This window comes from Megascapheus bottae, chromosome 27 (assembly GCF_031878675.1).
Source record: "Megascapheus bottae isolate mThoBot1 chromosome 27, mThoBot2.hap1, whole genome shotgun sequence".
In the NCBI taxonomy this organism is placed as follows: domain Eukaryota; kingdom Metazoa; phylum Chordata; class Mammalia; order Rodentia; family Geomyidae; genus Megascapheus; species Megascapheus bottae.
This window is the reverse complement of record NC_143535.1, coordinates 12,417,557-12,442,866: the sequence shown is the minus strand read 5'-3', so window position 1 is coordinate 12,442,866 and position 25,310 is coordinate 12,417,557. Positions and strand designations below refer to the sequence as shown.

The window sequence follows — 25,310 nt, the reverse complement described above, 5'->3', positions numbered from 1 at the left end:
TAACAACATCCCTTTGCACCCCATAATTACATGTGCCTAGAATCTGTCAGTTTACAATTAAAAAAACCCACATCTCTTTATTTTTTTTAAAAAAAAAACAACATAAAGCTAATGCATATTCCAAAAAAAAAAAGTCTTTACCAGGTAGGATTTTTACAAGTCTTTTACACTACCTATTCCATCCTTCCACCCTCCCCAAACATGATAAACTTGGACAAGTGCCGTTCCCTCACCATTAAGAAACCCACAGGTCTCGTAAACCTCCCACTGGTGAGAATGAAATCTGGACATATGAGACGACCCTTCTAGAGGGGGTGGAAGGTCCTCTTAAAGGCGCCTCTGGGGAGAAGAACTTTCCAGAGTAATTTCTAGATCACTTGCTTCTTCACAGGCAAAACAACTAACATCAGCAATCAAGCGCATACACCTGGGGAGGAGGAAACGGGGTTCTACAGTGTCCCGGCCCAAAGTGACCCCGGTCTTCTCAGACATTTTTGCAAGGACTGCCCTTGGCCTGTCTTCATTTGCCCTTGAACCGTGACCGGCCTGCACCAGCGGGGGCCCCTGCACCGAGGCACCCTGGTGGGGGGAGGGGAGACCCTGGGAAGCCAGAAGTGCTCTTTCCCAGCTTCTCTTCAGGAGAGTTCTTGTTTCTGGCTTTCACCTGCATAGGCTACCCGAGGCCCCCTCCGTTCTCGGGGTCTCCCCTGCTCATCTTCCTTACCTTAACTTCCCGTATTGTTTACATTCTCCCCCCCCCCCCCGGGATATATAAACTTCTGTGGCTCCCTTCCCCACCTCCTTCCTCCCGGGTCCTGGCCTGCTCGACCTTGCTGAGTGCCCTCTGCCCCCCTCCGCCTCCTCCCCCCTGGCCCAGTGCCTGCACCTGATCCATTCCGGGCCCCGGCGTTCCGGGCTCCCGGGCTGTCGGGTGGCCGAGGAGCTTTTGCTGCAGCGAGGAGCGGAGTCCCGCGCGCAGCCCCAGCGGCGGCAGGCGAGGCCGGGCGGAGCGGGCGGGTCCTCCCGGGCTGCGGCAGGGGCCCGGGGGGCATGGGGAGGGTCGACCCCCCCAGCCCCTGATCCGGGCTTCCAGACCCGACCCCCGCCGACCCGTTCCTCGCCCTGCGCAGCCAAGGAGCGGGGACCCCGAGGGGCGCCCGCCCCGCCCCCGCCCCGCGAGCCCCGGAGGAGGAGGGGGAGCCTGGAAAACGAGACGACACCCGTCCCCGGACTGGGTCGGGGCGCGCGCGGGTGAGGCCCCGCGGGGCTGGCGCAGGCTTCGGGAGGGGGCGGCGGGGGCGGGCCGCGGGGCGCGTGCGGCGCCGGTGTGTGTGCGCGCGTGTGTATGAGTGCGTGTGCGTGTGCGGGAAAGCGAGCGAGGCACAGGCAGAGCGCATGTCTGGTCCCCGCCGGCAGCCGCTCGCCGTCCACCACCATCTTTTGCATGTGCCACCTTTGCAGCCGGACGGAGGAGCCTCTCCCCGGGCCATGGAGACTGCGGGCCGCCGCCGGCAGCCGCGCGCCATGGAGTGCTAACCCGCCGCCGCCGCCGCCCGCCGGCGCCCCCTCCCCGCCCTCTCTTGATGATTATTCTTATCCTTTTAATTTTAGCGCCGTCGTCTTCCATGCCTCTCTGAACCACCTTTCGGAAGAGTGAGCGAGCGAGCGAGCGAGCGAGCGCCGGGGAGAGGAGAAAAGAAGATGAGGATTATTTGCAGACAAATTGTCTTGTTATTTTCTGGATTTTGGGGACTCGCCATGGGAGCCTTTCCAAGCAGCGTACAGATAGGTGAGCCCCGCGCCCCCGGCGCAGATCCCGAAGTGAGTTCTACGAGTTGCCGACCCGCGAGTCCAGTCCGGGCGGGCCTCCCGGGCTCCCGGCAGCGTCCTCCCTCCCGCGGTCCTCCCTCCTCCTCCTCCCCCCACTCACCGGAGGCAGCCTCCGCGGCCGAGCCTCCGCTCCGCACCGTCCGCCCCAGCCCTTTCCCCGGAGTCGGATTGGAGAGGGTCGGGGTCTCCGTGGAGGGGGGGGTCTGTGCATTTGATGCGATCTTTCTCTAAAGATTTCAATCCACTTCACCTGCCGCCGGGCGCCGCCGCGTCCTCCCCATCCCAGACAGAGGCTGGCCTGCATCCCTATGCATTCTTTTTATTAGCATCACTGTACCCGCTCCGGCCCCGCACTGCCCGCCTCTGCGCGCCGTGGCCGAGCCCGTGGCAAAGTTCCACGCCGCCTCGCTCGTCTTTGTTTCCTTCGGAACGAGCTCCTCTGCCCTGCCGGCCGCCCTCGCCCCTCGCCCGCGGGACGCAGCCCGTCCTCCGCTGCACCGTCTCCTCCCGTCTCGTGGCCCCGAGCCCTGAGGCCACCAGGGCCACGAGCCGCAGAGACGCCAAACTTCCTGTCCCCCGGCCGCGCGCCCCTGCCCTGGCGCAGCCCCGCGGCCCCGTCCGCCCCTCCCCGGCCTCTGTCTTCGGGAATTGGGGGGGGGGGTGGACGAGTGTGGGAAGGCAAAACACCCTAAACGTGACACATCGGGTGCCCAGGGACCAAAACCCCGAGCGTGCATCTCGGGGGGACAAAAGGCCAGTCCGTCTCCCCAAGTGTGTCCGAGGTGCTTGAGCAGACCGGGGGTCGTGGAGACGCGGGAGGGGACACTGAGTGCACCCCCCGGCCCTCTGTCCCCCAGGTGGGCTCTTCATCCGGAACACCGACCAGGAGTACACCGCCTTCCGCCTGGCGATCTTCCTTCACAACACCAGCCCCAATGCGTCGGAGGCGCCTTTCAACCTGGTCCCTCACGTGGACAACATCGAGACCGCCAACAGTTTCGCCGTGACAAACGCCTGTAAGTAGAAGGCGAGTTCCCGAGCCGAGACGCGGGCGCCGCCCCTGCGCGCGGGCGGGCGGGGTGGGTTCTCAGGGGCCTGGCACCCTTCCCACAGCTGTCTGCCTCAGAGGAGGACGGGGAGAAGAGGCTCCTCGGGGGTTCTTAGCTGGCCTCTTCTCTTTCTTTCCTCATTTCCTTCCTCGTCTCCCCCCTCCTTCCTGTCTCTCCATTTCTTGTAAATACAACTTAAAATGCCCCCTTCAGGGGTATCCCATTATCTACATGTCAGTTCCGTTGAAAACTCTACTTCATCTAGTTTTTCTGTGGTTCTGTTAGTTTTTCTTTTTTTTAATTCTGTTCCTTTTGTCTTGTTAATTTCTTTGCTTTTCACTTGAGTAAGCTCAAGTCCTCCTGCACTGAGGACAGCTGCTCTTTTCCACGGGTGAACGTGATGGAAGGCTGGCTAGTGCTAGGGGAGGCAGGAGCGGTGGCGTGGGGATGCTGCAGATGGCCTGGTGCCATCACTCGAGTCTGCCCTGCTCCTGTATGCTGGGCTGTAACTGTCTGACTATCACGTAAAGCCTATATCCTGTGGACATAACGCAGGAATCGTGCGTGTGCCCCATCAACTTAAGCTCAGATCCACCTGAACCCACACACCAGCCCAGCTGGATCCACGCTGCACACAGTGAAACCGTGAGGGACCTCATGTAAGGTTAAAAGGAAACGGTTGCCAGTGTTCCCCACAGGGTTTTCTGTATTTTCACTTAAGGAATCTTCATGCCTCCCCCTTCCTGAAGGAAAGGTGTGTTTGAATGTTTCCTCCAGTCAGTGTGCTCCTTCACCACTCTTTCGTAATTCTATCTGAAGAATGGCTCTAGCTTATCTAAGACACAGAGGGAAGGTTTCCATATAAAATTTCACATGATTTCACGGGAAGGATAAAATGTTTACACAGAACTGTAGATCGTCTTTATGATGACAAGTTGGCACGTCTTTCGATTTTAAAAAGAAGCCTTTTAGTACAAGAAAGTATACTGAACAAAGAAGCAAGTGAAATTTAAATGATCCATTTCTGTTGCACTATCAAATATTTTCATTTGGATTTGTGTGTTCTTTTATGACATAGTATGAACTTTTTTTGGTGGGGGGGGTCTGTGTACTGTTCGAGAACTGATTTCAGAAAGAGGTTGGAACATTTTGACAGTTGTGTAAAATCTCGCAGTTACATTATTTTTCATGGATGTGCTAGTTTCTGAGAAGACTGCTTCATTTAAAAAACACTTCATTTAGTGATGGAATTAAGATAACATTGAAGCAGGCTATTATTTTAAGCCAAAAATGCATGTGTCAGAATTAGGCTGTAAATAGACATTTTTGCAAATTTTAGGTTATTATATATCTAGTATTAAAAAGATGCCACCAGTTCAGATAGTTCCATGAGAAGTGTTCCCTTAGCATATGAATATTATTTATTTAAATACTTTTCTAGTATTCAAGATTCTGTTGATACACTATCAACATGACTACCTTTAAAAATTTTCCTATACTATATGAAAATACTATGTCAGTAGATTACTTTTAAAGTGTAGTATTAGATTTTGAATGATTTTTCTTAAAGTGACAGATACATTAGTTTGATTTTTGTATGGTTTTCACAGATTAAGAGCTTTAATACATTAAAATTGTACCATGATTTCCACCTGTGAAAGGCATGGAGCGCAAATCCTTTTCTTCCACCTTACAATTAACCTCATTTGGAATCATCCTGGTAACTACTGTTTATTTGCATAACAAAATTATGTATGAATAAAGTGTAAATATGAGATATTGGTAGGAAGTCACATTTGGAATCTGAGAAAGTATGAAATACAGTGGATGCTTTTATTTAATATATTAAGATGGAGGAAATCAAAAGCAGGCCTCAATTTGTTTGTTTTGAATCTAGTTAATTAGCGATGTAATACATTTTTGCCATCATATGCTATTGATTTTGTGTAGAGGTTTAAGAATACTCTTAACAGCAAACAGTAAATAAGGGAAAAATATTGTCTAGTGAGGAAAAAGACAATTATTTTGACAAATGAGCATGCCAAATATCCTAAGGCAAGCCTGAGCTGAACTGGAGTGCATGGGTCAGGTGATTGTGGCTGTTGAATGGATTGACCAAAAACAGATGCACATGTGATTTTTCCAGTCTAGTTAAAGGTAATACGTAAGCAAGAAGTATATGCTGACCCCATATATCAAGCTGCTGCCTTTGATTACAAAAGGCTAAACACAGGTCTTGAAATGGACTGTAAAGAATTAATGTGGAACCTTTTTTTTCCCCGCCCTGTGATGCAGACCGGATTTTCCAATGTGTGGTGTTGGATTGCAATGTACAGCACTAGATTTCTTTTAACTCAGTATGGATAAGGGTCATTAGTGAGGATGTTTTACTATTTATAATTTAATACTTCTTATTTTATTCAAACTAACATAAGTGGTTTACAAATACAGGGGTAGCTAAACTGGTCTTTGTATAGGGTCTTACGTGCTCGTAAATGACTTGATTAACTCAAAACTTCCTGAAGGGAGACCTATTTTGGCTTCTTCTTTTAATCTTCAACTTTTCCAGAAATTGTTACTTTCTCTTTTCTTTTGGAAACTTAAACTTTGTTAGATATGAAAGGGAAATTAGAAGAAATACAGATAATACTTGTGACCTTTCAATTAAAAATGTGTAATAAAGAGTCCTTGTAAAATTTTAAATGTAATTGGATGCACAAATCTCTTTTTGGGGATCTACACAGAGTACCTGGGGTGATAAAAATTAACATTGGAAAATTTCATATAGGTAATATTCTTTAAAATATGATCATTTCAGATAGATACCTTTTGAAAGACAAGCATGGGAGTTAAATAAAGCTGCCTTTTATAAAACATTGGAGGCAACCCACAATAGGATAATGTTCACAGTGCTTTTTCAAGTTACTAGATGGAGATTTGGTGTAAAGGATAAAATATATTAAGTTTCAACAAATGTAGTAAATTAGTCTATCAACAAAATTTCTACATAAAAATAGTACTTGAGATAATTACTCTTACTAAACTTTCTCCATACTTGAGATATTACTCTTACTAGTTTAATTCATTCATATTAAAAATTCCTGTAAAGGTGGCCTCTGTTCAATATAATCATAAATACTCAGTTTCTAAAACAAGCCTTTTAGCTGTCATATACAGCCAGTTGGAAGTATGTAATGAAACATTTCAAGTACTTATTATCTTAATGAAATATGAAGTAATTTTATTGAATATTTCCCACCATTTGAATTTTTATGGAAAGCACCAATTGGTTGGTTAATTTTGTCCTGACCCTGAGGCTTGAACTCAGTGCCTGGGTGCTGTCCCCGAGCTCATTTTGAATAAGGCTAGCTCTTTATTACTTGAGTCATAGCTCCACTTCTGACTTTTTCATGGTCAATTGGAGACAAGAATCTCATGGACTTTCCTGCCCTGGATGGCTTCAAACCTGAATCCTCTAATCTCAGCCTCCAGAGTAACTAGAATTACAGGCTTGAAACACCAGCACTTGGCTCCTTTTATTTATTAATATGTTTACCAGGATTTCCTCTTCTGTCAAAATCTTCTTAGCTGTCAAACCGATGATTGAGAAGTTGCAACTAATGGATTATATATTATACTCTAGTGAACATGAAAAAAACCTTTTTTCCCACTTTTTATTTTTTTAATATTATTTCTGTTTGTGTCCAATTTATTTTTCAACCCTAAATATCCAAGGAGCTTGGCATGTAAAATAGATGTGTTAAACACATGGAGAATATAAATGTAACCCCTCTGTACATTACAATAAAAAAAAACATGGAGAATGTGACACATGGAACAAGGCTTTCAGGAAGGCATGTAACAAACGTCAAACTTCAGAGGACTCAATAACATGGCATTTGGGGTTTAATTCAGCACTGTTAACATACTGTACATTTTCCCTTCCAAAAACATATATCCCTAAAAAGCATTCTACAAGCATTGCATTACTTCTAAACATGATAAAGGTAAAATTCTGATTGTAAAGAGTAAGAACAGACAGGCACTGATTCCGCATGCCTTGTAATCTAGTTATTTAGGAGGCTGAGATCTGAGGATCACAATCTGAAGTCTGAATCCAATAAATTAGTCAGAAAAGTGTGGAAGTGGCCCTGTGGCTCACGTGGTGGGGCACTCACTAGCCTTGAGCAAAAAGAAGCTCAGGGACAGCACCCAGGGCCAGAGTCAATCTCCAGGACTGGTGGGGGGCGAAAGTGGGGGGGGAGTTAAAAATACCTTAGAATTAATCATTTCGCTTATTTTTAGGAAACTGAGCAAGGTGATTCTGTTGTGACTATTAGGCTTCCTTAATTTGAACTGATTGCAGAATTCTATTCTGGTTTGAAATAATTCTTTGGTTTCACCCATTTTTATCTCTTTCTCATAATTATCTATGCTGAGGTTAATGACAAAGATCTGAGTCATATTCTGATGGCTTATCCATCTACTAAATCATAGGGAGGTACATAATTTCCATTGATAAATCTCTCAGGTGTTACAAGATTAAGCCTTCATAAAAATGTCAGAAATATTCCTTACTTATTTTCTATTCTGGATTCTGCCAAGGATTTTTATTTCCCCAGGAGGAAGCATTTTAATTTCTGGCATTGAAAAATGTCTATATCTTTATCCATCTGTCTGTTATCAAGTTATTTTTCATCTATCCATATATATATATACCTGTTTACACTGAACGTTATTATTAGAAATGTTATTGTTAGAAATTTTATAATGAAGAATACATGCAATATTCCTTACACTTTTTTCATATTTTTATTGTAATTAATAGAAAGGTTACATTATATTCACCAGATAGAAGGTGCATTACTTCACAAACATCGATACCTTTCTCATGTCTTGGTCCCCATTTCCCTCCTCTCACCCCCACCCCTCATCTTTTCCCCCCTTCCCTATCTGACTCCTTACACATTTTGAAGCATAGTTTTTTTCTGATGGCTTTCATCTGTATTTTATTTGACCTCAAGCTAGGCTTTCAGTGAGGTAGTCTGAGAAAATGGTACTTTATTTTGTAATTAAGTGTATTACACCACCAAGAAAGTTAGTTCAGTTGCAAAGGACTATGTAGTTCCAGACTACAAAACCAGAGCTATAACCCAGCCCTCCAGCTAAAATCACAGGGCTTTTTTTTTTTGAACAGTGGTTGGTAAAGGTGTGGTGTGGAAAATACCATTTGTAATGAGGTTGCTTGAAGTACAAAAGAAAAGAGAATTGTCATTTATCTTTTCTCTAATTGCAAGTTTTTGAAGAAAATAGGACAAGACAGTTCTGGGCAATTTGTTCATGAATCACGTGATGGTGAAAGATAACAAGGAAGGCTGAAGTCATTATGAGAGTCATCCATTCATTCATTAGACTGGATAATAGTAGAAGCATTGATTCACTAAACATACTTATGAAACTGCTTTCCTGAGGATGCATACAAGACTTGGAGAATATAAAACCTATAAGAGTAGCTGCTACCCTTGTAAGCTCAGTGGGAAAGGGTAGGGCCCAGGGCAGATTGCAATTCACTAAGATAAGTGCGTAAAAAGCAAAAGAAGCTATTACTGAGAGAAGCACAGGCAGGGTAATTACACATGGTGTGGCACTCCGCAATGTTTCCTGACATGAAAGCTCTAGTGGAGTCATCTGAAGGAGGAGGAGGAAAGAGGCTCTCTGTGGCCAAGGATGTGGTGCATAAGGCCACATCTAAGGTGTGGAAAAGCAGGTGCATTGGGCCACTGGATATAGTTTATTCTGTGTGTAGTATGGAGAGTGAGGAGAAGAGCTATGCTGAGAGATGAAGATAGGCTAGTATTGGAGAAGTTTTTATCCTTGCAACCAACCAGGAGCTTTTCTAGAAATGATTTAGTGTCTTCCCTGATAAGGAGCCCACTTAATTTGTCCTCACTGGAAAAATGCTGGCCTAGGCTCTTGCCTCACACCCTGTCATCTTATTTTTAATTCTTCTCTTAGCTTCAGAAGGGCCACATATCCTTCATCAACGCCTTCTATTTTAAATCAGGATTTAATGTTTCCCTTACCATCTTCACTTCTGGAACACCGTCTTCTTGGAAGCCCTTAGTGACTTAGAAATTAGTAAATCCAATTGGGTTTTCGTCTTCAGAGCTTTGGAGTTTGCATGATTTGACATTGCTTACAACTCCCTGTTCTCCAGAACACATCCATTCTCTGATCATAGTATTATAACAGCTATTAATAGTACATTGCTGACCATATACCTCGGTTTGGGTTTTTGTTGGTTGATGGTGTTTTTCTTCTTTTATTAATAAGCAGTTGTGCAAAGGTTACAATTCTATAAGTCAGGTGATGAGTACAACCCTTTATGACCAATGTTACCTCTTCCATTATTCTCCCTCCCATCCCTCCCCTCAAGTATTGCAGCTAAGTGGTTTCGTGAGGTACACACTGCTCACCAGTCCTCCCTCCATTCCTGACCCTCCCCTGCCCTTCCCCATAAAACATTTCCACTTCCTGATATTCACACTGGCAAACCACATATCAGGTGTTCAGATGAGTTACCTTTGAATTCCCCCCTTAAGGATTCCATCCTTAGTGTGTGTGTGTGTGTGTGTGTGTGTGTGTGTGTGTGTGTGTGTGTGTGTGTGTAGGTAGGAACCCCTAGTGCATTGTATTTGTCATCTTGCAGGTTTGTACTTTTTACATATGAGAGAAAACATGTGCTGTTTGTCTCTCTGAACCTGGATTGCTTTTCATTTTTGTTCTACAAATGACATAATAATCGTTCTAATGGATGAGTAAAATTCCATAGTTTATATGCACCACATTTTCTTGATCCACTCCTCAGTTATAGGGCATGTAGGCTGTTTCTATAACTTAGCTGTTGTGAGCAGTGCAGCAGTGAACACGGATGTAAAAGTGTCTTTACTTTGGATAGATGCTTAAGAGTATATGGCTGGATCATAGGGTAGTTCTATGTTTAGTTTTTTGAGGAATCTCCAAACCACTTTTCTAGTCGTTGTACATTCCCACCTACAGAATTAAAGGCTTTCTTTCTCCACACATCCCCTCCAGCCAGCATTTGTTATTGTTAGTGTTCTTGATGCTGGCCAGTCTTACTGAGATGAGATGCAATCTTCACGTTGTTTTGATTTGCATTTCCTTTATAGCCAGGAATGTTGTACCTCAATTTTTGTACAGCTTTGTAAGAGGTAGGCATTTTTGTAAAATCTTTTTTATAGGTAGAAAAACTGAAGATTCACATAGCTCAGAAAATTCGCCTCTGACTATGAATGTATCCACAATATCTGGGTCTTAAAGTTAACATCAGATCTTAAAGTCACTTCTCTAAAACACTGTGCTGTTTGCGCCCCATCCGTGTGGTCGGCTTATGGTCAGTTAGGGTATCTCTAAAATTGTGTATCACATGGCATGACTAAAGATAATCAGCCTTCAGTGTGTCAAGGTGTTTATCTTGAAATTACCTCACTAATGACTTTCATTTATTCCCAGTGAATCTGTCCAGCATCGCACGTTGGAAAATTTCAGATTTGAAGTTCAGCAGAAAATTTGGGATTTCAAAATAGTGACAATCTCAGTAGTTTAGATTGCTAACTAACTTCATATCACAAATACCCAGAAGTGTAAAATACAACTAACAAACTCCTGTTAGGCAACCAGTGTGGATGTTCTACTTCTTGGCCAATGTACTAAATTTTATGGGAGCATTATTTGATTTCAGAAATACAATACCTATTAAACACTGATTTCCCCAAGAAAATGCTATGAAGTTGGGCTTAGCAGTAAGGTGATTTCTTTCTTGTTCTTTTGTTTTGTTTTGTTTCCTGTCATGGGGCTTGAACTCTGGGCCTGGATGCTGTCCCTCAGCTTTTCAGACTAAGGCTACCACCCTACCCCTGGGCCTAATGTTGTCCTTGAGCTCTTCAGTTCAAGGCTACTGCCAGACCCCTTGAACCACAGCACCACTTCTGGTTTTTCTAGTTGATAATTGGAAATAAGAGTCTAATGGTCTTTAGCTCCCAGGCTGGCTTTGAACTGAGATCCACAGATCTCAGCCTCCTGAATAGCTATGAGCCACATGTCAGGGTTTCCTTCACATAACTTTGGATTCCAGACTGTTGAAAAGCATCAAGATTAAGTCAAAACTCCTCAGTTTTTATAGCAACACTGTTTGCCTTTGATTTAATAAAACTACTATTTTGACAGTAAATATAAAAATATAAATAAGAGTTATTCCTTTTCATGATCCACCATATTCCTCCAGGTAAAGCAAAAGTCATTGCATTCAGCATTTGCTTAGCGTTATTATGTGTTTGCTTATATTTATTCCATATGTACACTTTCTGATATGCAGGTTTTCTTTTATTGTTGGGGTACTGTATAGAGGGGTTACAGTTCCATTCGTCAGGTAGTGGGTGCATTACTCCTTAAACATTTATACCCCTTCTCATATATCTGTCCCCCTTTTCCTCCTCCCACCCCTCCCAGTCATTGTGTTTCCCCTCCTCCCTTCCCTATTTCAAATAAACAATTAAACATATATACAATATACTGGGTAATAAAGTCAGATATAGTAACCACATGAGATTAACAATAAGGGAAAAAAGAAAAGAACCATAGTACATTAAGAACAACAATAACAAAAATAAACCTCTTGTTTCCATACCCTAGAGGTCATTTCATCTAGTCTCATCCTATATGACCTTATGTGCATAGCTTTTGAGCTATTGTGATCCTCTTCTAGGAGAATCCTAGATGTATACTAATTATGACGGAAACCATTGAGCCTTTGTTCCCTTGGGTCTGGCTTACTTAATATAGTTTTTTTTCCAAGCCTTTCCATTTCCTTGTGAATGGAGTGATGGTAGCATAGAATTCCATTGTGTATATATACCACATCTTCTTGATCTACTGAGGGGCATCTGGGTTGGTTCCATTTCTTTGCTATGGTAAATAGTGCTGCAATGAACATCGTTGTGCTAGTAAGTTTAGTCCTTGTTTCTGGATGATTGGGTAAATGCCAAGTAGTGGAATTGCTGGGTCATAGGGGAGTTCTATGTTTAGTCTTTTGAGGAACTGCCATACTGCTTTCCATAGTGGTTGAATGAGTTTACACTCCCACCAACAGTGTAGTAGTGATCCCTCCTGGCCACATCCCCTCCAGCATCTGTTGTTATTAGTTTTCTTGATCCTGGCCATTCTAACTGGAGTGAGGTGGAATCTCAAAGTTGTTTTGATTTCCATTTCTTTTATGGCCCGAGATTTTGAGCATTTTTTCACGTCTAATGGCCATTTTTATTTCCTCTTCGGAGACGTCTCTAAGTCGTTAGCCCACCTTTTAATGGGATGGTTATTTCTTTGAGGATTTGTTTTTTAGAGATTCAATTGTTTGAGCTGTAGGTATATTTTAGATATGAGGCCCTTGTATGTTGTATGGCTAATGAAGATCTTCTCCCACCCTGTCGGCTTTCTATTTAACTCGCTAGCTATGTCCTTTGCCAATACAGTAAACTGCAGAGCAGTCCCATTTGTCCAAACTGTTTTTAATTTTTTGTGTTTCTGTGTCTTTATTAAGAAAGTTTTGACCTGTGCTAAGGAATCTTAATGTATCTTCTATTCCTTTTGTAAAGTTGTCAGGATATCTGCTTTTACCTCAAGGTCTTTGATCCATTTAGAATTATTTCTAGTGCAGGGTGACATATAAGGATCCAACTTTCTACAGATGCTTAACCAATTCTGCCATCACAATTTGTTGAAGAGGCTGTCATATTTTTTGGCTCCCTTATCAAACATTAGGTGGCCATAGATCTGTGGGTTGATTTCTGGATTTTCAATTCTATTCCATTGGTCCCCAGGCCTATTCTTGTGCCAGTACCAAGCTGTTTTGACTACTATAGCTCTGTAATAGTGTCTAAAGTTTGGTATTGAAATTCCTCTGGCACTATTATTTCTGCTAAGATTTGGTTTTCGCTATACAGGGTCTTTTACTATTCCATATGAATTTTTGGATTGCTCCCTCTCGTAAAGAATGATGTTGGGAAATTGATGGATATTGCATTGAATTTGTAGATAGCCCTTGGCAAGATTGCCATTTTTACGATGTTAATTCTTCCAATCCAGGAGCATGGGAGGTTTTTCCATTTCCTCAGTTCTGCTTTAATTTCCTTTCTCAGGTTACTAAGGTTTTCATCATAAAGGTCCTTTACATTCTTAGTTAATTCCTAAGTATTTTATTGTCTTTGAGGTGATTGCAAAAGGAGTTGCTTTCCTAATTTCTGCCTCATTCTTCTCATTGTTGGCATACAGAAAAGCCATTGATTTTTGAGTGTTAATTTTATACCCTGTTACTGGGCCAAAGTTTACAATCAGCTCGAGCAACTTGGGAGTGGAGTCTATAGGGTTCTTTAAATACAGAATCATGTCATCTTCAAAGAGGGAAAGTTTCATTTTCTCTTTCCCTATTTGGGACCCCTTTATGTTTGCTTCTTGCCTTATTGCTCTGGCTAGGAATTCTAATACTATATTAAAGAGGAGTGGAGAGAATGGGCCTCCTTGTCTCATTCCTGATTTTAGAGGAAATGGCTCTAGTACTCATGTACAATCATCAACCCCCAGGGTGGAATTTCTATGTCAAATGCTGTGGATTTGGGCTTTTAATTGATTCTTCATATCTTCTGCTTTATAAACACCAATATGTGATAATAATTGTTTCTCTATGACCTGCCATCACTAGCCATTATCAGTCTCTTGAATCTTTACTTGATGTGATTGGTGAAAATGACATCTAATTGCCATTTTAATTTACATGTTTTTGATTAATAGTGAGACTGAGAAAATTGTCCATTGTGAATAAGAGCCATGTGCTCTTCTCTATGAACTCTCTGCTTCATTTTCTTGCCAGTCAATGCTTGCTCTTTTCTTTCTGGGAATATCTTACGTATTCTAGACATTAACTTTATCATCTCTATTGCAAATGCCTTTTCCACTTTTGGCTTCTAGCAGCATCATTTGTGATGTGTTTTACCATAGAGACATGGAAATTCATAATTAGTCAAGTATGTGAGTCATTGTTTTTGTGCATACTAAATTTTGATACATGATTTTAAAACATCCCTATCCCATGTAAAAATACTATGGTATATTTTCTAGTACCTTTGTGGCTTTGAATTTTATATTTGTGACACTGAAACTTTCAGAATTTATTTTGCATGGAATCAGCATTTCCCCTCCCCACCCCCCGCACCAGTGTTTTGAGTAATCTAGCCTTTTGAAAATACTTTGGAGCTGCTTCATCTGTGCCCACCAGACGCCCTTTCTTGACTGAATTTGAGCTATGGGAAAAATTCTGCATTTTATCTCTTTCATAGTTTTTCTTACTTGCTACTTGTCATCTGTCTACCCTTTTCTGAAAGTCCCTAGTGGTTATACTGCTGATTCTGGTATTTTTATTGTCTGCTATATTGTTATTCCTAATACTTACCTGATGGTTGCCCTTTTCTGATCATCGTTCACCACAAAGTCCTTTTGTTTTCATATACAAAGTTCACTGCAAGCATTTTCAATATCTCCATTTGTAATCTGACCATTTACATCCAAATCAATATTACTACCTAAATGGGTTCACAGCTAATGTTGATTCTAGACTTAATAGGGCCAGAATGCTTGTTTGAATTTAAAGTGAGACACGATCTCTTCCCACTGAACCTCTTCCAGAGGCTCTCCATTCCTGTAGGATAAATGTTCAGCTTTGCATGGCCCTGCTAGATGACCTCTTGACTCTTGGTGACATCTTTGCCTTGCCAGGATGATGGATCCAGTCTAGGCTTCTTTCTCTTCTTGGAATGTTCCAGCCCAGTTATTTGTGTATCTATCTTTTCCTGTTCCTCCAAGATGTAACTATTACCACCAAGAAAACCATCCTGCTTACTCTCTCTAGTAAACAAGCCCTTCTAACTGTGCCACTTTCTATTCTATATGATTAGTGAGTATTTGCTCTTCTCAGAATTGATAATTATTTGCATCTTTATTTAGTCATTCACTGTATTTTCCACAGAGAGCAAAACTTTTCAGAGTGACTTCCTTAAATGATTTGTCCTCATAATCTCACACAATTGTGTCTGGTACAGAAATTGGTACAGATTTGTGCATGAATTAGTTTTCTCTGTATTCATTTTCCCCCCATTGGTTCCCTTATGCAAACACAGTGAGGAAGCAGATTTAAAGAAGTGTTCCTAATTTTCTTAAGTATTCTCTTCTCATTTGTTTTTATCACCTTCAGCTTATCCCATGAGCTAAAGTAACAAGGAAATATGTTCTGGCAGAAAGAAAAGTTTAGACTCAATGGAATCTCATGTACATTGTGCTGGCCAGAGAGTTCTGTGGTAATAGTAAATCTGGTAGAAGAAAACTGGTACATGCCTATAACAGTTGGTGTTTGCTGACAAAATAGCTTGAACTGCTGACATAAAGTGCTGGGGTAGTGGAGAGAACCCACCTGGGCAGGCAGGAAAGCTGGGGAGCCCATGCAAGAGAGGATCCCATCTGGGCACACCCGGGCTGCATCCTCAGCACTTCTTACACTTTATGGAACTAGAAGATTCTAGAAGAAGAGGGGATGGAGTTGAATGTATAGATTCTTTCCTGACAAGTCTCCACTGTAACTTCTGTCATTAGTTTCTCCATTTATTAGTTTTCATGACCTTTCATTTCTCCCTGCTCACTAATGACTATCTGTAATTAATAACAACATAAATGGCTCTGCCTACCTAGGAATGTTTGAAAGGCAGTCTTGATCTTTCCTCTTTTTACACAGATTTAGAATTAAGGGAAATTTTCCCTCTTAGAAATTTGCATGATTCTTCTTTTCTGAATGTTAAAGCAGCCTAGCAGATCAGTGACATACATTCAGTAAAATCATCACTATTTGTGTTAAAATTGATTTTTTTATCTTGATTTTTTAATTTGCTAGACAAACAGATTGCATATTTTAAATATATGCATTTATATACATACATATATATGTATGTGTGTATATATATATATACATATACACGCACATACCTTACAAGTATATCATTTAGGGAAAGTAGCAGAGTGGTACTACAATATAAAAAAATGTGCATCCCATTCAACTTGAACATTGGTGGGCTTTTACTGGAAGATTCAGATTTTCTGATTAGTACTCTGTAATGTGTAGGAACGGGACATATGGTATCTATCTTAAGAAATAATGGTGGCATGAGTAACATGGAAAGAAGTTAATTTTTGGGTTGTTCAATTTTGGCTAAGAATTTATTTTTATAGGCACCAAAGACATAGATTTCCTCCTATCTTCCCTTTCTCTCATAGAAAATATGTAACTATTGAATGCGGAATGTTTATGTTTAAGATATTTGTAGAGACCTTCATAGTAGGTACATTAATAAAGTATCAAACATGGGATGTAAAGGAATTCACATCTAATGGAGTTAATAGGTCAGCAGCCTACAGAGCCTTTTTATCGATCATGAAATTATTCATGAAACTAACGCTTTCCAAAAGTTATTCAGGGAAAATTTACTTAAAACTCATCTGGACTTTTGAAAAGATTATGCATCTCAAAAATTATTTGTCTGACTCGTACCTAGTTTTGAAGTCAGATATTTCAATGTATGAAAACTGAATTTTAGCTTCTGTTACAAGAAGGGCTGTATAGTCAGGGTGCAAAAATAAAAAAGGATGTCTTCGAAATGTATTGATGATTTTTGTTTGTTTGTGTTTTGTTGTGTGTGTGTGCCAGTCCTGGGGCTTGAACTCAGGCAGGGCCTGAGCAATGTCCTTGAGTTTTCTCAAAGCTAGTGCTCTACCACTTGAGCCATAGTATCACAGCTTTTTCTGTGTATGTGGTAGTGTGGAATCAAACCCAAGGCTTTGTGCATGTTAGATGAGCACTCTTCCACTAGGCCCTCGGCCCCTGTATTGATGATTTTGGCAGTGGATGGATGTACTGAAATGATTATTTAAAAGCATCAGTTGTGCAACACAGATCTTCCACCCGAGTCCTGGCTGACAGCCTGCTCAAACCAGGTGCATTGTTTGCCTGGGAGCAGTGCCCCTCCAGCTTCTGTGTTGGTAGTTGGCTATACAAATCAGAATAATACAAAAAGGTCACTCTTTTGGGTTTTGTCCTAAATGGTTCTGTATTCCCCATTCCTCATTTCTCATCTTATGTGTGTAAGGTGTTGGTAAAGGGAATCAGAATTTTATGACAATCCACTTGGGCTTGGAAAGTGGCAGAAAATTATGCTATGCTCTGAAAACAGTTCAAAAGCATGCCAGGCAAACAAAAACAGAATGGTAGGAAAACATAGTGTGTGGATGCCTCTGCAGAAAGGGAATGTAGAGAGAATGTGGAAGGAGGGGTGTTTGGCAGTGGGGTAGAACGATGGACAAGAGGGTAGGTACAGCCTACAGAGGGAGGCGAGCTTGCAAACTGCCCGGTTGCCTAGAAGAAAGATGTGGTTCTTACTGACTATACTTCAGTCAGTTTGCTCCTATTATAGTTCTTTATTCTGGGAAAGAAGACAGCAGAATGGCTTTTACAGGTTTTAGAAAACAATTATTTGTGTGTTAGAAGGACTTTCTTCAGTTCTGCTCATTCATGTAAATAGCCAAACCCAGATTCTTTCTCACACTGAACATTATACTGAGAAACTGTTTCCTAGACAGGAAAAGTAGTTTTGTTACTTCATTTGCTTCTTGTGGAGCCCATCATGGCATATGTTCTGCTATTTTTCCATAAGACACTGCTGTATCCAGCAACAAATACTTAGCTTATTACCGTAGCAGTCTATCTTCAGACACACAAACCAGGTCTTGTAAGGTGGCAAACAGATTGTAAAAGAGATGACAGTGTGGGGGATGATTAAAAAAAAAACAGAAACAAAATGTAGACATCGTTTGCAATATGGGTACCGGTGATTACATCTCCTTATAGGTTAATTGAGCTGCTGCTAGAGAACTGTATACTCGATTGAGTATTACATTTCAGATGATTCTTCTTTCAGATTTCTGTCCTTGATGAAAAGCATTTAATTTGGTTAGCACAAATAACTACTCTGTAATTACAAGTTGCCACCTGAACACACACTATATAAAGACATACTGGTTTTATTTTTTAATCTGTTGAGCAGTGATACATATTTAATAATTAGTATAATTACTTTCACAGATGTTTGTACACATACAGCCTTTGTAAGGAAGAAATACAGTGAAATAGGAGCATATATAGTTTGTAAGATAGGCCGTTTCTGTTCAAACTTAATTTTCACATACATTGCTATATATTGTTACAAATTCCTTTTAGAGATATATGAATGTATTTAACAGTGTGCATGTCACATATATAATAAAGTTTGCATTAAACATACATAATACATTCATGCATATAGCATTTGATTCTTCTTGTTTTCAAAAACTTTGCTGATGATTACACATGGTGAAAACAGAAGAGACTGTGAAATTAAACCTTATTTTACAGAAGTGATAGGCCATAAATTAGAAACTCTGTGTGATTATTGTCATTGAGAAAAAGCTGTTGCTAAAACAGTATTTTTCAAAGAAACCAATGCCTTAGATGTTCCAATCCATTATATTTTATTTCAGTAGGAAATTTTCCAGTTGGTGATAGTAAGATGCTTTACTTCCTAGTAACTAAGCAAACCCATTGTCTATTTAAGAAAATAATGTGCAGCTATTAAGCAGCATGATGTAGATAAGTTTACTATATGGGAAATATTTAACATATACTTGTGAGTGGAAAGATTTTTTTTAAATTATAATTATGTGAACCAGCAGAGAGAAAATTGACATGACTGTCTCATTATGTGGTAGCAATTGTTGTCCCCTCTTCAGCACTGAGATTTTAATTCAGAAAGGCCTTGGACTTGGTTAGATGCTCTACTTCTTGAATCACCCCACAGCTCTCTTCACTTTGGACTGCAATTTACACACACACACACACACACACACACACACACACACACACACCTGACCTGAATTATATGTATACACAGCCCAGCTCGCTGGTTTTTTTGTTTGTTTGGTTTTGGTTTTTTGCCTTGTTGTTTGCCAGTCCTGGGGCTTGAACTCAGGGCCTGAGCACTGTCCTTGGGCTTTCTCAAGGCTAGAGCTCTACCACTTGAGCTACAGCACCACTTCCTACTTTTTCTGTGTATTTGGTACTGAGGAATCAAACCCAGGTCTTCATGCATGCTAAGCAAACACTCTACTACTAGGCCAAATTCCCGATCCCCACCTCACTTTTGGGAGAAGAGCTTGATAACATCCTTTACCTGGCCTGGCACTACAGTTCTTTTACTTGTACCTCCTATAAGCTGGGATGACAAGCAGGTACCACCATTCCTAGAATAATTATTTTAATATATTTCTGAATTCCTTTCAAGTTTATATGTATGCATATATATATACACATTTTTTTTCTGATTAACAGTACTTAAATAAAATGTGGTGAGCTTGCCAATAAGTATTTCATTTTGTTGCTTTGTCCATATGCCAAAGATGAACTAGACAAGTGTCTGGCATTTGAGCGAATTTCAAGGCTGGTCAGAATACTTTAGACACTTAGCTACTGCCATATTTGGTCACTCTACTTACAGTATTTTAAAATAAAAGCAGCTGCTTGAATGAACTAAAATATTATCATTTGTTGATTGTCACCCATTTCAGAGTTAATAAAATTTGTTGTTACGAGCATTTGTCATTTCCAGTTGAAATCTGTAACTTCATAAATTCGATTACATCTGTTAATTTCCTTCTCAAGGAAAAGTACCAGCTGCATGCATGAATGATGGGCTTTAGATATGTAGTTCCTTTCCATGAGGAATTCTTTCTCATTACTCCAGGCGCACAGGGGCTCCGTGGCACCTTAGGCATTGTTCATTTTTATTATTCACTGTGCATCTCTTTCTGGAATATGAGCTCTGGGTTAGTTAAGATGCCATTGTATTTGTGAGAGAATTTCCTACTGCTTGACTCTTGGCATCGTGCCTGACTGAGAGTAGCATGAAATTAATACCCAATAAATGAATAGATTGGAGAATGGAGGAAATTGGGAATTGATGGTTAGAGATTAGTGTTTTGATTTAATTTCTGAGCACTGACTTGATGCACCAATTGTGATAGATTTTGTGTTAGTGAGTGTTGAGACTATGAAAGAATGAGAAACAATTCTTCATGGACTTCTCCAGTGGAGCAGGTGACTGGTAAAGCATCATCAAGATCATTTTTCATTAAAATACATTGCCTTCAAGATTCTGAATCTAAAAGGCCTGTAATGAGAATCTCTAGGTCTCAAAGGAGACTCATGCAAGTAGCCTTCCACCCTCCCTCTGAGTTCTGATGTCTCATTGAGGATAATTTCACTTGAATTATTGATACTGTCAGGATGTCTGGCCATGAACAGAAATATCACAGTTCCCCATTAAAAATATGATCCGGGTCTCAAAGGATCGTTCTCATTTGTATTTTTCACGTGTTTGTTCATTAAAAACACGTAGACCTACTAAGATCCATTCACTTCTACCTGATCTTAAAGGCAGATTAATTTCTCCATGTCTGGTGTGCTAATCAGTCTTTCACAACCTGCTTTGCTCCCTGTGGCCCAGAATCTACTGAACACAAGTGAAATCTCAGTGCAAAGTCACAAAAGCTTTTACTGCATGGGAACGAGACAGAACGCGTGCTTGACTTAGTATACACATTTATAATATACTTACAGGGTATTTTTAAATTTTTTACTTTATTGTAAAGATGGTGGACAGAGGGGTAACAGTTGTATTAGTAAGGTAATGAGTACATTTCTTGTCAAAACATAGTTTCCCCCTCCCTTGTTTTTCTGCCACTTTTCCTCTCTCCAGCTCCCCCTCCTCATGTTGTAAAGTTCACTTTCCACAGTGTCTTGTGCACAGGTGTATCCTTTATCCTTTGTCTCATCCTTTTGCTCTTCTCCTTCCCTAACCTTAATCAGATTAAATATATACACAAGATACCGGGTAGCAGAATCACAGTGACAACAGGGGATAAACCAAAGGAAAAAGAAAAAGAAATACCCCTCCCTCTTGTTTCCATATCTTGGAGTTCATTTTGATTAGCATCATTTTATACGAACATATGTACATAGATATTAAGCTCTTATGATCTTTGCTAAAGAGCTAGAAGGACAGCTAGACTATCTTATAAAACCAGGAAACCAGACTAAAGACCAATTTGGCTAATAAAATGAAATTAGACTGATTTATTTCCATCTTAGAATTCATATGGCAGCTCTGGATTCAACTCCTATGAATCTGAATGGCTCATACCAGCTCCTAGACATAAATGACTCAGCTTTTCTATTTTTCTTGACTCCACGAGCATCTGTTGTAACTAAGTTATCCTGGCCCTGACTAGACACTTCCCTTTCGAAGAGTCCAGTTACTATTTCATGTGTTCACTCAGCAAGGAAAGATTGTATGATATATAATATGTTGGACCGCAATAACCTTATCATCTGTAGGAGATACAGAAGTACTTATCATATAATAATAGCAAAAGAAGGAATACTGAAGGTGGCCAGACTCTAGAAATATAAAGCCTAACCCAGTAGAATTTTGTCTTGATTGAGGAGGGAAGGGAGAGACTTAAAAGGTGGTTAAACAACGGAAACACTTTGACATAAAGACTAGGGTAAGAGGGGACACAGGAAAGTGCCTCAAGGGTTCAGAGGAGACTTAAAACCACAGCAAACAGCAAGGAGAACACTAATGATAAATATAGAACTTTAGACATCAGAAAAAGGTTGGATTTGATAAGAGAGCAACTGAAGGCTTTGACAGTAGATTGACATTGTGAAAAGTAGGAGACCATTATCCTTATATGGGTTTGCTAGATCAACGTAGAACACAGAAGGGGTTAGATACAAGAAAGTGGATGAACTACAGTAAAGGTATACTGATCTCTTGTCACTCACTCCTTACTTTATGAGTGTGCTTCAGTCTATAGTTAAAATTTCATTTTATCTCTACCCCGGGCACAGCTTTTATCATTTATACTTTACATTTCTCACTTGTGTTCTTTCACATTGAAATCAGTTTTGGTGACAGTTGTAACACTTACACCTTCCAAAACCAGCTATTTGTAGTAGGAGGGAACTATAATCTGGAGTCGGATAGACATGTAAATTCAGTTGCTTTGTTTATTTTCTGTGTAGCACTTTGTTTTGAGGTTACTTGTGTGCAATTAGTAGCACATGCTGTAGAATACATGTTATGCCATATCCACTAAGCATTATGTAACAATTAGGACAGTCATGAGCATCATTATTACAGTCTTGCGTGTACAAATAAAATGTAGACATGATGTCTGGAGAAGGAATCAGAGACAGAAGCGTTCTCTAAGATTGTAACTTGGATGATGGTCGTAGTTTGCATTGTTTACCAGGAAGTCTAGGTGGAAGAGAAACCCCCAAAGTAATATGAAGGGACGCATTAGAAACTGAAAAATCCAAATAGCCAAATCTAAAACTTTTCAAGCATCAACATGATGTCACTAGTGCAAAACTCGACACCAGGCCTTAGATAATTGATCATGGTTGAAATTTAAACACATTAATATATATATACTAATATATATATTATATATACTACATATATAATTGTATAATATATAATAATGTATCAATACATAATGTATTTAAGGTATACATGGAACATGAATGAGTTCTATATCAAAAAGATGGAAAAATCTGAGAAAACCTTTGTCCAAAACAGTTCAGAGAAATAACCTGTATTATAGATTCTTTTCAGAGATGATTAGATGGTTAAGTACATTGGGTGGAGCTCTTTTGGCTGTAGTCAGTTATTCATGCAGCTGTAGAAAGAAACGTCTGGAGTGAACCTATGGACTTGATCGTCTGTGTGCAGGAGACAATCCAAACCACGAGCAAGCAGTGGAGTTCTAGGATTCATCAAGTTTACAGGAAAAAGTAAAGATTTGGGGATTCAGATGCTTCATGACAAGAAAATTACTTTACAGAAGAATGAAGAAAAATTCCAGTCCCCAAATTGTACTCCAGTTATGCTCCAAGAATGTTCACTTCTGACTTCTGTGAGTAAATTTGAAACATTATAATAAGCCAAGGGTTTTCTGTCAGCAGCACCACTCATAAGTGGTTTCAGGTTGGATGTGATCTGTTCCTTAGGTCACAGAAACCACAAGACCTACTTCACAGGTTGTTTTGGGTTTTTGGTTTTGGGTTTGGTTTTGTTTTCCTGTACATGTTTTACTTTGTGACCCCTTGGGGGAAAATACAGCCTTAAGAAGCAGATAGCAGTTTCTTGGAAGCCAACACTGAAGATAAGCTTCACTAGGTACCTCAGGTAGCATTGGAAAGTAAGAACTGAAGATGAAAAATTTCTCAAAGATGAACACTTTCATCTTGAAAGTTATGTGTTCATGCAACCTTCACAAAAGATTACAATGCTCTAAACACATTGCAATTTAAGTTTAGAAGAACTGGAAGATAGTTTCCCCATAGAATGTCATGTTTTAATTTTTTGTGTCATGAGAAATTTTGGTACTATTTTTAAAAATAGATAATATTTTTCAGGGAATAGATATACTTTAAAGTGAGGAATCCTGCGGTTCCTTTTAAAGGGATTTTTTTATTTGAAAATGACCTGACATGCAAAACATTCCTTTAAGAAATATGTATGCATTTCACAGCTGCCATATTAGTTTTGAATGGTTTAAACATTTTTCTTGATTTTCCTAATCAGATGGATGCCATCTGAATCTAAAGTGCATATGCTCACACTCTGGAAGTGGCAGATCTACGTTGGTGCCTACGAGCTTGGTGAGAGCAGAGACTGCACCTGTTTCTCTGTGAAACCTTCTGAGAGCTACACACACAGAACAATGTGAAAATTATAGGAAACATGGAGTATGTATTGCTGAATGTAAATTTGCATTATTATTCAAGCTGTGAATCCACAGACCAAGTGTAATTGCATTGGAGTTTGGAGACTATTAAAGAAAAACAAATTTATCTGCCATGACCACGTTTTCTCTCAAGGAGTCTCTAGATGTTTCTCATTAGGATAATTAAAGCTGGAAATCTCCAGCACCCCAGAAATCCAGATTCTGCACGACAGATTCGGCTGAATACCAAAATCCAAATAACAAACCTAGGACAGACTTACTGAAATTGAGTAAATGATAACCAGTTGGCCATTTGATTAAGTCTTTCATATAGCAATACCTACAATGAAAACTGTACATGCTGACAAATATGTAGTACTCTCACGTTCTATAAAATAAATGGTATTACTGGTTTTGAATTTACTTTCCTGTGGAACATAAAACAGGAACATTAGCTCTATTGAAAACTAACCACCTTAATGTAAAGTAAACTGACAGCATTCATTGCAAGCATACTAAGAAACTTTTAAATATATAACTTGTAATTTGGGGGAACACAAACAAGTGAAGAAGAAAGACATTGGAAATAGTTGTGCTTTGTACAAATAAGTGATGATTGCACAGGGCCAACTATGAGAATATATTACATATTTCATTGATGGTTATCTAAGGAGAAATTACAAAGTGAATCTGGAATGAGAATTATAGCAAGTACATTTATGACACAGGAAATTCGCTGAAGGACATTGCTCCATTTCTGTGGTACTCACAAAGATGAGTTTCGTCCTGGATTCGTGCCACCTCACAGATCATTAGAGGCCCGCTCAGAGGATGCTCTTTCCTGCCCACCGGGGATCTGGCATTAGTCCCTGCAGAGCCTCCAGCTTTGAGCGTCCATGCCAAATGGTCCCCTCCGGTGACCCTCTCCATTGCAGCACTGGAAAGTGTTCTGACTTTGGCCTTGAATAGGGAGCAGAAGGAACCTCTGCTCACACTTAGAAAGGAAGTCCTAATCTCGTTTGTTCCCATTGCCTTGCACAAAGTCAAATCCTGAGGAAATGCACTTTATAAACCAAGGTAGTTTATAAAAGGGAAGCCGTAAAGGTGAATCTTGTAGCATAGCATGGAAGGCTGGCAGAAGACCAGGCAACCAGCAGGATGTGTGTGGCCATGCCTGTGTCGCTTCTAGCACCAAGAACTCCACACACTGAATTAAACTGCCATGTGCCTTTCAGTCTCCAAACACAAAGCTCATCGTGTGGCCATATACACTGCAAAATGAAGAAAAGACTGTTTAATACTTCTTATCATTTCAGTTATGAAAGGAAGATGTTTATATCAGGATAAAATTGCATAGATCTAAGGCATATTGTTCACAAAATGTTGTTTAAGGCAAAAGTGAAGAAAGCAGAATTTTCTCTATTTCTCTTACAC

The 25,310-nt window shown here is 40.5% G+C and overlaps 1 protein-coding gene across 7 annotated transcripts in view; it reads left to right on the top strand.

The window, feature by feature from the left end:
- Nucleotides 1–1,080: 1,080 nt before the first annotated feature.
- The window catches only part of Gria4 (glutamate ionotropic receptor AMPA type subunit 4), a 259,884-nt gene continuing 235,654 nt past the window's right edge, over nt 1,081–25,310 (top strand). For 3 of the 7 annotated variants that reach the window (XM_090319592.1, XM_090319596.1, XM_090319598.1), the window contains exons 1-2: nt 1,402–1,789; nt 2,688–2,846. In XM_090319592.1, the coding sequence (XP_090175718.1) occupies nt 1,702–1,789; nt 2,688–2,846 (247 nt within the window). In that variant the 5' untranslated portion in view covers nt 1,402–1,701. Of the gene's footprint in view, nt 1,252–1,400; nt 1,790–2,687; nt 2,847–25,310 lie in introns of those variants that run through there. The other 4 variants (XM_090319593.1, XM_090319595.1, XM_090319597.1 and 1 more) reach the window with 3 other exon arrangements.